This window comes from Martes martes, assembly GCF_963455335.1.
Source record: "Martes martes genome assembly, chromosome: 10".
Classification (NCBI taxonomy): domain Eukaryota; kingdom Metazoa; phylum Chordata; class Mammalia; order Carnivora; family Mustelidae; genus Martes; species Martes martes.
Window position 1 is genome coordinate 32,783,506 of NC_137898.1, and position 12,366 is coordinate 32,795,871.

The 12,366-nt window shown below is 45.6% G+C and overlaps 1 protein-coding gene across 3 annotated transcripts in view; it reads left to right on the forward strand.

Moving 5' to 3' along the window:
• The first annotated feature begins 3,253 nt into the window (after positions 1–3,253).
• MPPED2 (metallophosphoesterase domain containing 2) overlaps positions 3,254–12,366 on the forward strand; it is a 172,595-nt gene continuing 163,482 nt past the window's right edge. Inside the window, exons 1-2 of one of the 3 annotated variants that reach the window (XM_080815690.1) lie at positions 3,254–3,587; positions 9,110–9,358. In XM_080815690.1, the coding sequence (XP_080671816.1) occupies positions 9,231–9,358 (128 nt within the window). In that variant the 5' untranslated portion in view covers positions 3,254–3,587; positions 9,110–9,230. Of the gene's footprint in view, positions 3,588–9,109; positions 9,359–12,366 lie in introns of those variants that run through there. The other 2 variants (XM_080815692.1, XM_080815691.1) reach the window with 2 other exon arrangements.

The following is a 12,366-nucleotide window of genomic DNA, read 5'->3' on the forward strand; positions in this document are numbered from 1 at the left end:
AGGACTCCGGGATCATGACCTGAGGAGAAGGCTGTGGCTTAACCAACTGAGCCACCCAGGCAGCCCTAAAGGGCATATTCTTAAACTTGAGGAGTTTATAGCAAAAACAAAACAAAACAAAAACAAACAAATAAAAAAACAACCCACATTTGAAACGAGTCAAAAAATATGAAAACTATAGGAATTCAAAATAAAATGAGGGTGTTCACTGGCTCAGATTTTTTTGAATTGCACCTTAATAGTAGTTCTGTCAGCAGGCTCTGATTTCTTATAACTTATAATCTTAAGCTTTACTGGAAAATGATAAAGATGCAGAAAAATTTAATAGAAAAAAAAGAGCAAAATAGTTGCTGTTTGTTCGTAGAGTTAGATTGGTGTACATAATTTCAATAAAATTATTCAGTGAAATGCAATAGTTTTGATAATTTTTTTCTTGAAGAAGAACCACAGGATTGAACCAAGTTTTAAGTTATACACGTGTCCCTAAAGTATTGGAAAACCTGTCCTCATAGGGAGAATGAGAGCTAATGCCAAATAAAGTATTAAGCGTTCAAGAGAAGTAGCATCTACTTTCCAAGCTTCCACCTAAAGTTCTCCCACGCTCCACTGTCTCATTTTCTTCCCTAAATGCATTCTGAAAAGATATTTTAAAAGATATTGCAGGAGGCTATCAGGAAGCATATTTGCCAGTTCCTTCGATGAAATCACTGGAGAAAGGGTCCAAATTTACATTCCATTAAAGGGAAAAATTTGTAATATTTGCATAAAGGCAATCATAAACTTGGCATTTTATTTTTAGCCTTCTTTTACTTTCCATTATGAACAATAAAAATTGAATTTAACAATGACAAAAAAATGAAGCTTATAGGCTCACTTATGTTTTTAAAAAAAAGTCCCAGCCTATAGCATTTCAAATTTGCTATAATGAGGCTCGATGTTTCAAAGCTGATGTCGGGGGACAGACATGGTTCACATCCAATCATTTTAAAACAAGCTTTTAGTGTAGGTAGCTATACTGATGGAGAATATGATTTAACAAAACACAACATGTTCAAATACATGTAATGAGAATTATTTGAAAAGTGAGTCCCTTTTGTTCTTGACTATTATTTAAATTTACTGCTATTTCTCAGGTTTTCTTTATTTTGGTAACCTAATAGAAATAAAAATTCATAGCCCTCATACAACTTGGTCACTACTTCTCCCAGTGGATAATTGATCATCAGGGACACAGAAGAGGATGACTTCTTCCTACGCTACAAGTTAAAATTTCAAGCAGCTTTTTTTTTTGCCTCAATTTTTCCCCACTCAGTAAAATGATATACAAATTTTCATCAACTTTGTTGATGAAAGGATCACTCACTTGTTTTGTATAGCATTAAATATCGTGTAACATGTGCTACTAGGTAGAACACATTATTACTTATTATCTGTGTGCACACATATAGATTCAGGTTCATGCATGAATTTAAGTTTGGCTGTTTTGATTGACTACCAGTTATTAAAAAAAAAAGGAAGAAAACCACAGAAATTATTTAACTTGTGTTTTTTTTTTTAAACTGATTAAATCAGCCCAAATCAGTAAAAAAATTCAAACCATTTAGATAAGAGGAGTGCACTGCTAACTCAGAGGAAGGGAAACAAAACCAAGCATTTCTTCAACAACATGATTCTAGTCAGTATTTCCTGCTACACTGGAAAACAAAAACAAAATTTAAAGGTGCCCCCCCACCCGCCCCATCTTTGCCATCTTTAATGTCAATGCCACTTGCTGTGATTTGTGCTGGGCAAGGAGAATCACTGTCCTCTTGATCTCAGAACATTTGACAAGTACTGACACACTGGCTTACTGTACAACAAAATAAATTTATTAGCAACACCATCTCTCCCTTCATTTCAGCTCAGGCATAAGAGATAGGTTACTTAAAATTCAAGTGCCAGGAAAGCCCATTGTAAAAGGGAAATATTTTCTAGCGAATTCCGTTTGATCTTTTTTTTATAGGGGCTCCTACCAGCCTCTTTCCCTTCCTCCCCAGACCCTGGAAACCAATTAGTCTCAGCACAGAGGCCACAGACCAGGTTGAAATGGCTCCTTTTTATTTTTAGGGGATATAATTTCAGCCAGGATGTCTAGTCAGTTGTCAAATAGTATACTTAGCACACGTCTCTCTCTCTCTCTCACACACATCCATTGGATCTCCCTTTGGAGAATGATCTCTGTCCCACTCCTGGAAAGGAATTAGATCTGGTTGCAGTCCAAATCCTTCAGCTCTGACAATGGCATAACATCACAGGCCCACCTCGTCTTTTACACAGGGCCCCGTCAACCAAGTTTTCTAAAAGCCTTCTCTTCCTTGTCTTCTGTCTTCTAGCATTTCAGCAGCTTTTCCTTTCCTTAGGTTGTTTGCATACAATCCTGAAAGTCTTTTTTGCCATTATCGAAAGTAGCAGAAAACAGAGGACCAACTTTGATTTTTAAAATGTTTTTGAAGTGCTTCTTTTTTGGGGGGCAGGGGGATATGTGCTCCCAAAACAAAAATGGGAACAATTAGAGTCTTTGGCCCTTCTCACCCCCCTATTCTGAACCTGCCTTAATTCGCGGAGGTGAAAAAAATTATCATCTGGATTGGCCTTTTCTTTCTCAGGCACAACATTGCAGAGAGAAAGGTGTGTGTGTGTGCGTGCCTATCTGGCTAGTTGAAAGGCTTGAGGAAAGAGAGCACAGCTCTCCCCCAGGAAAGCCTAAGCTCAGCAGATGGGAGAGGACCCAGGGTCGCCTTCCCCGGTTTGAGCCCCGTGCCCGAGCCGCTCCCCTTGCCCCCGAGGCGAGCTCGGCGCCCTGGAGCTGTGCCAGGACTCCAGACAGCGCCAGGCAGGTCGGTGGATGGGGGGGGCCTGGGTGTTCTCTCTGCAGAAGACGCCCATTTGGAGGGAAAACTCCCTTCCTTTTTCTGGGGCTCCGCAGCAGCCCCCCTCCCCGGTCCCCTATCATTTCTACGCTGATCACACTCCTGATGATGAACTTGCGGCTCAGCTTCCTGCTGCCTGCTTGACCCGAGAGCACCAGCAGGCTGCCGGCCTCGCCCTCAGCTCCCTCCTCCTCTTGCAACCCCGGGGCCTCGGGGCGCGGGTGGGGGTTCCAGCGGGCCCGGGCTGCAGGAGGGGCGCGCGGGGGCGCGGGGTCCCGCCGGGGAGCGCGCACGGAGCGGCGCCTCAGCCGCCCTGCTTCCTGGAGCTGTGCTCCTTTGACCCCAGTGGCAGTCCCTGTCACTGCACCGCTCGCGCTCCCTCTGGCTCGCCGCGCCCTCGCTCCCTCTCCTCGCCCCTTCGCTCGCTCTCTCCCCAGAACGAGGCTGCTCGGGTCCTTCCCCCCCCCACCCCCGCCTCCCTCTCGTGCCGCGCCCCCCGGCCCCCCGCCCCAGCCCGCGGCGGGACCTCCGGGGTCGAAGGTTCTGGCCCGCCCGCGCCCCTCGCCGCCCCCGCGCGCCCCCCGCACGCCTCCCTCCGGCTCGGGCCGCTCCGCGATGGATCGCCTGCTCGTTGGGCGCTGAAGGCATCCCCGGGACCCGGAGCGCAGCCCGGGAAAGGTAATCCGCCCCGGGAAGGGAGGCGGAGGGCGGGGGAGGGGGAGGAGGCGGCCGGGCGCCCGGTGCCGCGCGCGAGAGGAAGGGAAAAAAAAAATGCACACACAAAGCGGAGCCCGGGTGAGAGGTGCCTTGTCAGAGGCGCGTGCGAGGGGCTTGGAGGCTGCGGACCGCGGCTGCCCTGGTGCTCCTGACGTTCGCACGAGCGGGCGCTTCCCGGGCAATTCGGAACCCGAGGAGGGCGTATTTTCTACCCCAGAGCGAAAGCAAATTCTTTTTCCGGAGCTGTCTCCCTCCCACTCCCCATCTCGCCCCTCTGCTCATCTCCCCTCCCCCTCCCCCTAGTCCTAAGCCCCCGACCTCTCGGGGGTCCCCACCTCCAGCTCCCTTCTCTGCCGGGATTTCTTAGGAGGGGTGAAGGGGGTGTCCGTGAGGGGCATCAGCGAAAGCTGGGCGGCGGGGATGGGGGTGGGGACGAGGGCTAGGCGAGCTGTTTACTAGAAAGTCCCGGGGTTATGTGTTCGAACCGCCCCGGCCTAGGCCCGGGTGCATTGTGTTGGCCCGAGCCCCGGGCGCCCGAGGCGGCCCGAGCGAGGTGCGGTGGCCGGGAAGGCGCCGCGCAGCTTTGTGCTTGGGCTGCGCTCCGCTGTCGCCCCCGGGGCCGCCCGCGCGCGCGCAGCTCCCGCGCGGGGCTTTTTCTCACCGTGTCCCCGCGCCCCAACCTCGCTGTCCCCTGCCGCCTCCGGTCTCTTCACGATCGCAGCCTGCGGAGCGAGCCGCGACCCGGGCAGGGCGGCGGGGGTACGAGCGGGGAGAAAAAGTAACCGTTGCCGCCCGATTTCTTCTCCAGAGAAGGAGTTTCTTTGCTATTTACACGGAACAGGGTTATCTTTTTAAAGCCTTTGAATTCCGGGGTTTTGCGGCCTAGGAGATGAAGGGGGCATTTTTCTGGAGATCGCGGAGGGAGTTAGAATCCACCAGCAAGAAATTAAGGATGCCCCGGTGGGGTAGATTCAGAGAACATTTACTAACCCCTCCCCCAACGTACCCCAAATTCAGTGCAAATGCGGGTCATGCAAATGTGTAATTGATTTAGATGCTGCAAACAAACACAAACAGGTCAGGGTGGAAAAAAACAAACAAAACTTTTAAGAGAAAGAAAAGATTTCTAAAGAGGGGGGAAATCCGTGACCTCCACACCCCCTTCTAACGCTCGCTGGCTCCCTCCCTTCCTTTCTCCGCCGCTCCAGGAAAGCAGCCCGGCAGCTCCGGGGCAGAGAGCGGGGAGGCGGCGGTGGCGGCTCCGGGCGCGGGCTCCGCTCTGAGGGTTCGGGGATGCCAATGCGCCCGCGAGGCTGACGTCGGGGGCGTGGGGCTGTGATGCTCGAGCGAGGATGGCGCGGTGTCAGAGCCATTGGCCGCCGGTGGTCATCAATCAATCCGGGGCTGGGGGAGAGAGAGAGAAAGAAAGACAGGCGCCCAGCGGAGCCCCGGGCCGCGAGCGCCAGCTCCAGCAGTGCCAGCAGCGGCGGCAGCAGCGGAGGCGACGGTGGTGGCAACGGGGGACTGAGCGAGTAAGGCGAGCTGGTGCTCCAGGAAGGAAGGGGGAGCTGTAGCCCGGACGAGCCGGCCGTGAGCCGGGAGGGCAGGGCGAGAGAGAGAGAGAGGAGAGAGAGAGAGTGAATGAGTGTGTGTGTGTGTGTGTGTGTGTGTAGTTGCTAAAGGACACCCCCCCTAACTGCCCACCCTAGATTTAAAACAAACAAACCAATCCAAAGTAGAGAATTCCGCGCCCCCCGCCCCACCATATATAGGCTCTACGCGTTGCCAGAGGCGCAGGAGAAAAGTCCTGCCCTTTCTCTCCGAAAGAATGTGCCAGGCGGGTGTCCGCAGTGCTGGAGACAAGTTCAGGTGTAAGTGCGGCGAGGGGGGGGGTGGGCGCTCTGTGGACAGAGGCACGTGGAACTTTGTGCATCCCTCTCAAAACCCTGGCGGAGACGCCTCTGAGAAGGCTAGTAGGCATCGCTCCGGGATACAGGGATGAGTAACTGGAGGTGGGCATACAAGAGTAGGGGCGTGAGCTGAGAAATCACTCGATCCGTGCGGCAGAGGGAGGAGAGAGCGAAATTTGGTGGAGTTTGGAGCAGGCGAGTTCCAAAGTCCGGCCTGGCGGTCGGGCGATCTTCTGAGGGCTGGTGAATAAAATGAGCATCCTTGTTTAAACGAGGAAATCACGGGCTCCTTTCTCATAGGCTATGCCGAGCGAGCTCGGGTAGGGAGGTCATCAGTTGTTGCTTTGAAACTTTTGGTAAATTGGACTTCTGATGTCTAGGAGGTGGAGACAGTTATTTAATTCCTCAGCTTTTAATCCTTTCATTGCCAGCAGACTTTTAAAAGGTTTTCCAGCCAGATTCCTGAAAAAGAACATTGCGAGTTGCACTGTTTAAGGGACGGGAGACGCGATTGCTGTCTAGGAAATGCAAAATGAGCCCACATGATTTTTTTTTTTTTAAGCGAAAATCAAACTAGCACCAGCATGAATGTTTGGCAATGTAAGTCCCTTTTAGATTTTCCTTTAGGATTCCTGGCATTTAGTACCAAGTTCCTTTGTTTTGTGGAGCAAATGTGCTGAAATATAAAATGAAAATTAAAAGAAAGAATACTGGTCTCTTTAAATATTATATGTAAAAAGCGACGTAAGGGTAATGAGAATGAGATGCTCCAAAATCTGAACATTTGGAAGATTTTAGTGCCTAAATATGTGAAGCAAGGTAAATCAGCTTCTGGATAGTTTTAGGATAGTGTATCACTCTGTCTTGTTTAAAGCTTTTCCCAAATTTCACAGGTAGAGGAGGAGCCATTGTCCCCTCTCTTTGAGAGTTTGCTAGGAGAAAAAAAAACAACAAACCCGCCTTTTCCATGTGTTGGTGTTTAATATCTGAGTCGGGGTGAACATAGTATTTTAAAAAATAAGCCTTTTCTTGACTTCCCTGTAAAGGTTCCTGTGAAAGTTTTGAAGCTCTCTGCCTCAGTCCAACAGTTTCTTCAAAGGACTCCAGATTAAAGAAGGTAGACACTGCAGGTGCACTCTTTTCGATAAAACATTTGAAAGAGAACATGGTGAAGATGAATTCAAATGAGGTGTCAGCCACCCATTTAGCCCTTCAGAGTTACAGGGGTCTGTGCTTGCTGATGAAAAGATGTTCTGTTTGTCTTGCTGGGGCAAAGGTGCAAAGAGGCACAGATGTTCACTTGATAGAAAAGGCAATCCGACTTGGACTTCAGGATAGACTGGACCATTGAGGAGTGTGAATTGATCACCTTCTACGTTCTCTTCTCTGCTTCAAATGGGAGGATCTAATAAGTACTCTAAGTCACTGCATAGATATTTACATAATAGGTGTGGAAATTTTATTTCTAGGCTCTTTCGCTTAGTTTAATTGGTGAGTTTACTCCAGAAACATTTAAACCTTTTTCTGGCGCAGAGTGCAGAGATGGTTACAGAGAGGTCACTGTGGTGTAGACATGAATTTTGTCTCCTCCGCTTCTTAATGCTGTGTATCTCACACAATAGACATTGATGGCAGGAACACAAGAATTGCCATGTAATTTACACCACTCTTTAATTTATGCAAACACTAAGTTCTCGCGGTCTGAAAATGTGTATTTTTTTTCCCTCTGTGCTTTGATGGCTAACATTCTTTTTAATGACAGCCATTTCTATAACAGGAAGATGTTTTCATTTGTATTTACTTTTCAGCGTGGCGCAATTATGCAGTTTTGCGCTTCAGTAGTGTCTCGGTACTTTGTGTCTCAAAAGAGAATTACAGTACTTAGAACAGGACTGCAATTTGAAGCAGGTGTTGTGTTTTACTGTTATGCAAAATAACAGTAAAATATAATTGTGGGGGAAATTAAGGAAACAGCTGCAAACTTGGTATGAAAACTGCTACATTATGATTTGTAAGCAGTTCTTATAGATATCTTGCATCAAAGGAGCAGGGAGAGATTTTAATTTAGTTAATCCTACTGGCCTGGTTGTCTATCAACTAGTGCTTAAAGGACTCCTACCTCCCATGAAGTCGGGAAGAAGAAAGAGAACCCAAAGTGACACTTTGTTTAAAATGCCAGAACACCAGGGATTCATCTCTTGGCAGTGGCGCTGTGCATTAGGAACGAAGGCAAGGTGGGTGTCATTTAGCTTGCTTTGCTAATAGGAAGAAGGCAATGATTTGAGTAGAACGCTGTGGAATTTCTTAGCCCAGCTAGCATATGGAGGACTACACAACCCCCGGGTTGTAAAATAATAAAATAAATGGCCTATGGCAGGCCATCTGCCTTTTGCCTGATATCTAAGGTGTTTCATGCCAAATCTAAAGCTAATCTTATTATTCTAAATATTTTTATTTGAGATAACAGTTAAGATTCCTGGAGCTTAATGGTGCACATGGTAAACATATTCTGATGCAGAGCACTTCAAGTAAAGAGCGTGGGTTACCCGAGGGTTACTCAAGGAGGATGCTACCCTTTTCTTCTCTGTTGCATGGAGGAGTTCCAATAGCTCTCAGTGCAGGGATTTGCTCTCTTTGCATACCTACCATAAAAATAAACATCCTCATTTCTCAACCCAGTGCAGCAAATAATATATTGACATTTATCAGAATAATCAAAACTAATGGAAATTTTGAAAGAATGAAACCAGTTACTGAGAATTATACAGCACCAAGCAAGAATGAGGTGGTCGACGTAATGGCCGCCCCCTTTCGGGGCTCTCTTTGAGCTCTAAGCGGGGCCATAATGAATGCATCCAAGTAGTGGTCCAAGCCTGGATGTGTTTGACTTTCTTCCGCGTGACTAGAGTGTTTGAAGAAATCATAATTACATTTAGCAAGAAGGATTTGCCTTACCATAAGATTCTTGGCCAGAGTGGAATACATATGTAGACCAGGCGCTGAGTACCTATGTATTTGGGGAATTGCTTGTGAAAGAAAAAATTGTGTGTAACATGTGCATATATTATGTGTGTATTATAGTTATACACAGGTATCTATTGTAAGTGTAGCATTTTAAACTTATATTTGTCATCGTGTTCTATGGCTGTGTTAAGCATTGAGATTCCACGTTATTCTACGACATCAACTTTGTTCAGACCAAGCATTCTAATTAGCACGGCAAGTTTGGAAGATTCTCCACTTCGAGCACAAACCATTTATAGTTAGACACCATGGCAACTGTGGATATGCCCCTTCCGTAATTCATGTTAAGTGCCGTAATTATAATTAAAGAGGAAATCTTAGTTGGAACGCCATGGAAGTGATTTGCTAGCAGCCAGCAATGTACTATGGAGTGCAGGGTCCATTCCGAGGTGCATGCAGGGTAGAGTGTTGGGAAAGGTTGTGTTCACGAGGCAACGACACATGTTAAGATTTTTCCTGCGCCCATTTCATGTCCAGGTTTTGTATTTGACATTTTTTAGAGCACCTTCTTTTTCTTTGTTCTCATTTTATAATTTTTTTTTTTTCCAGAAACGCACAGTGGTATTGATGAGTAGATCCTTGGGTTCAGAGGTTGGCTGAAACACACCATGCCTGCTTCTATCCTTTGCTCCGGAAAGTTGTGAATTGCTCATGCCTATAGGGAGGAAGGATGGCTCATGGGATTCCTTCTCAAGGCAAAGTTACCATAACGGTGGATGAGTACAGCTCAAACCCCACCCAGGCATTCACGCACTACAACATCAACCAGAGCAGATTCCAGCCGCCACATGTACATATGTAAGTATCACTCATGAACTTAAAAGAAATTAGCAATCAAGAAAATAGAAATAAAATAAGAAAGTCTCTAATGACTTCTGCTAGGGAGAATAAAAAGGTATATGATTGGTAAAACAGATGGGTATCCGTGCTTCCAAATACAGTTCAGAGGAATACCCTGCATCTCTGTAACTTTTTCAGATTTTTCAGCATACTTTCAACCACAGTTTGACATTAGATCACCAGATCTAGGGAGTGGTGGTCTGTTGCCCACATTTTGTGGATAACAACAGAGAGGTTAAGGTATTTGCCCGGTGTCACACAGTGACTTTGCAGAGTCTCCTGACCCCTGGTTCAGTTTGCTTTACCTGTATTGTTTGCCTCCCTGAGGAAATATTTCTTTAAAATTTCTGCAGTTCCCCCCCCCCCAACCACACCTCACCCCACTACCCCTTTACATTCAGCTGGGAAATAGGCCTAATTGGGACTAATTGTCCAGCCACTGCTAAATCCATTGTCTTGCCTGTTGCTCGTGGAACGTGTGCTGCATGCTGCAGGACTCAAACAATATGGGGAACAAAGGATTAAGGGACAGTGGAACAGTTGGTTCCAGGAATTGTACTTTTCTCTCACTCCCTAATACTATTGAAGTCATGTTTCAGTTTTAAACTGTTTAAGGAACAGAGTGTGGGAGAAATCCAGAGGCCAGGATTTTGCAGCACCTGCATGCACACCAGCTTCTTTCTGTTCCTCTGCTACAGGATGTGCTGGGCTTTGAGCAGAAGGGGCAAAAGGTCACCATCTCCCTAGTTGATTCAATGCCTGGTGCTCATTCTCTATTAGACCCTTCCAATGTCTAACATGAGTCTTTCATAGTAGGACTAAACCTCTTTGAACACCATTGTATAGTCAAGAGAGAAAGGAGGTTAAGGCTCTGTTGACTGTTTTTTCCATTCCTGGCAAAACTGAACTCGGGGATGTCTAAGTCACAAGTTCTTTTTTGGTATTTGTTTTATTTGAGCATTTAAAAAATAGTAGGATTCCCCTCCCCCATACACATACAACCCACCCCCCGCCCAAATTTGGAAACACTAATGAAACAAAAAGATCTCTCTTGACTGCCTAGGTATTAGTATAAATACTAGGATGTTACTTTGCAAGTATATTCTATAGTCACTGAATTATCTATGATGGGATTTCTGGAAAAAAAGAGAAAAAAATGGGAAAGAAATCTTTGTGAATGGTTAGTGCTAAACTATTTTGAAGAATTTTATACTTTCCTTAAATCAATTTATTCATGATTATGGAGGACTGTTAACATGATTTTAAGGGAAAGTTTTTAAGGTGAATACGATTTTCCTTTGTTAAAATGGCTTTTCTGAACAATAAGTCTGTGTTCATTTCAAATTTTCCTTTTATTCTTCTGCCTCTAATGATTTCTTTTTCTTCAAATACGTTATAGAATTTGTGCAAGCTGTACTTGGGATACCTTTAGCTCTGTTCTGCCAGTGTGACGTTTTGTATTAAGGAATCACAAGGAACTTTGTGAATTCTGTTTCCTTTCAGGCAAAAGAGAGTATGTTTTGCCTCAGATTCCTGAGAGGAATGGAGGATGACCGATAGGGAATATCACCTTAAGTTTTCACTTGTTCATGGCCCTAGGATTCTGTTGGTGAACTGGGAACAGAGATATTTAAAAAATCATGTAACCTTAGAACTAATCTGCTTAGATCTAGCCATGAAAAAAATCGAAGGATCAAATTACATACCCTTTTTGGAGGGGGGAAAAAAAAAAGTCTTGCAAAGTGAGGTTTGCAGTGGTAGCTTGGACAGCTCTATAGTCCCTCACTAGACTTCCCAGGTTGGAGTAAGCACTCTCCCACTTTCTGGGTGCAGCTGGCCCTTTCACCTTCATCACCTAGGGGGGGGCTTATTCTAGAACCCTTTGCTCCAGTTGCTTGCAGGTTGGCTCACTATCTCCTGAGCACATCTTGGCCGTCTCTGTCTTTTTGGCATTGCTTTTAGTGCTGAGGTGTGAGAAGCACACTTATGCTCTGCTCACTGAATGCTCATCAGATGCCTCAAGTCAGTTCAGGTCTCTTTCCACCTATAAAACTTCTCTCTCTCCCTGTCCAAACTGGCTGTGCCCCACTCCCCAGCACAACACCCCTAGTCCCTACTTCAGCCCATACCACTTGGATGTATTATCTCTCTGTCCTTTGTTTCTTGGAAGGATTGAGCAGGTAAAAGGTGTTCAGAAACACCGATTGATGGATTGATGGATTAATCCAATGATTTGACTATGCACTGAGATGAGATATTGTGATTGAGATTTGGAGAAGTTCAATGGAATTTTTCTGTTCTGTCTCAATATTCTGAGTGTTTGTATGAAGGTGTGTGTGTCTTGTTGAGCAGCTGGCTCACCTTTTCCTTGGTTTGACTTTTCCTTGCTTGTTGCCCTAGCACAGTGACTGGCCCATACTAGGCATTCAGGTATCTTGGTTAAATGTGATCATGTTATGTTTCTTTTATAGTTTAAAAAAAAAGAAATGTGCCTAGTCTAAACAGAAACTTAAATTGACTGGAAAATATCCATAAAATATTTAGTCTAAAATTTCTTTGGTCGTTCTGAAATTCTCATGTTACACCAGAGGTTTGTTCCTCTCCCTAAAAATATTTTGTCTTTTCTCCTTGAATAGTTGCTCATTATTTTACATGGGATCCTGACTATGTTTCCTTTCCTTTTTCACTTACAACTGAGGTCTGTGAAGACCCATTATGGGTCACCTGAATTGAAATTAAAATCCTGGTGCCTTAAGTGATCCATTGTTTTCTTTCACACAACCTAGTATAGGGTTTTCTTGCCTTAATTAAGGAATAGCTCATTTGCCATTTAATTCAGTTAGTCTCATGTCAATTCTGTGACCCACCTTGGGCAATTTACTTGTCTTCTCCATTCCTTAGTTTACTCATTTGTACACATTTGCACCAAATGACAGTTATGGATCTTTTTAGCTCTGACATACTGG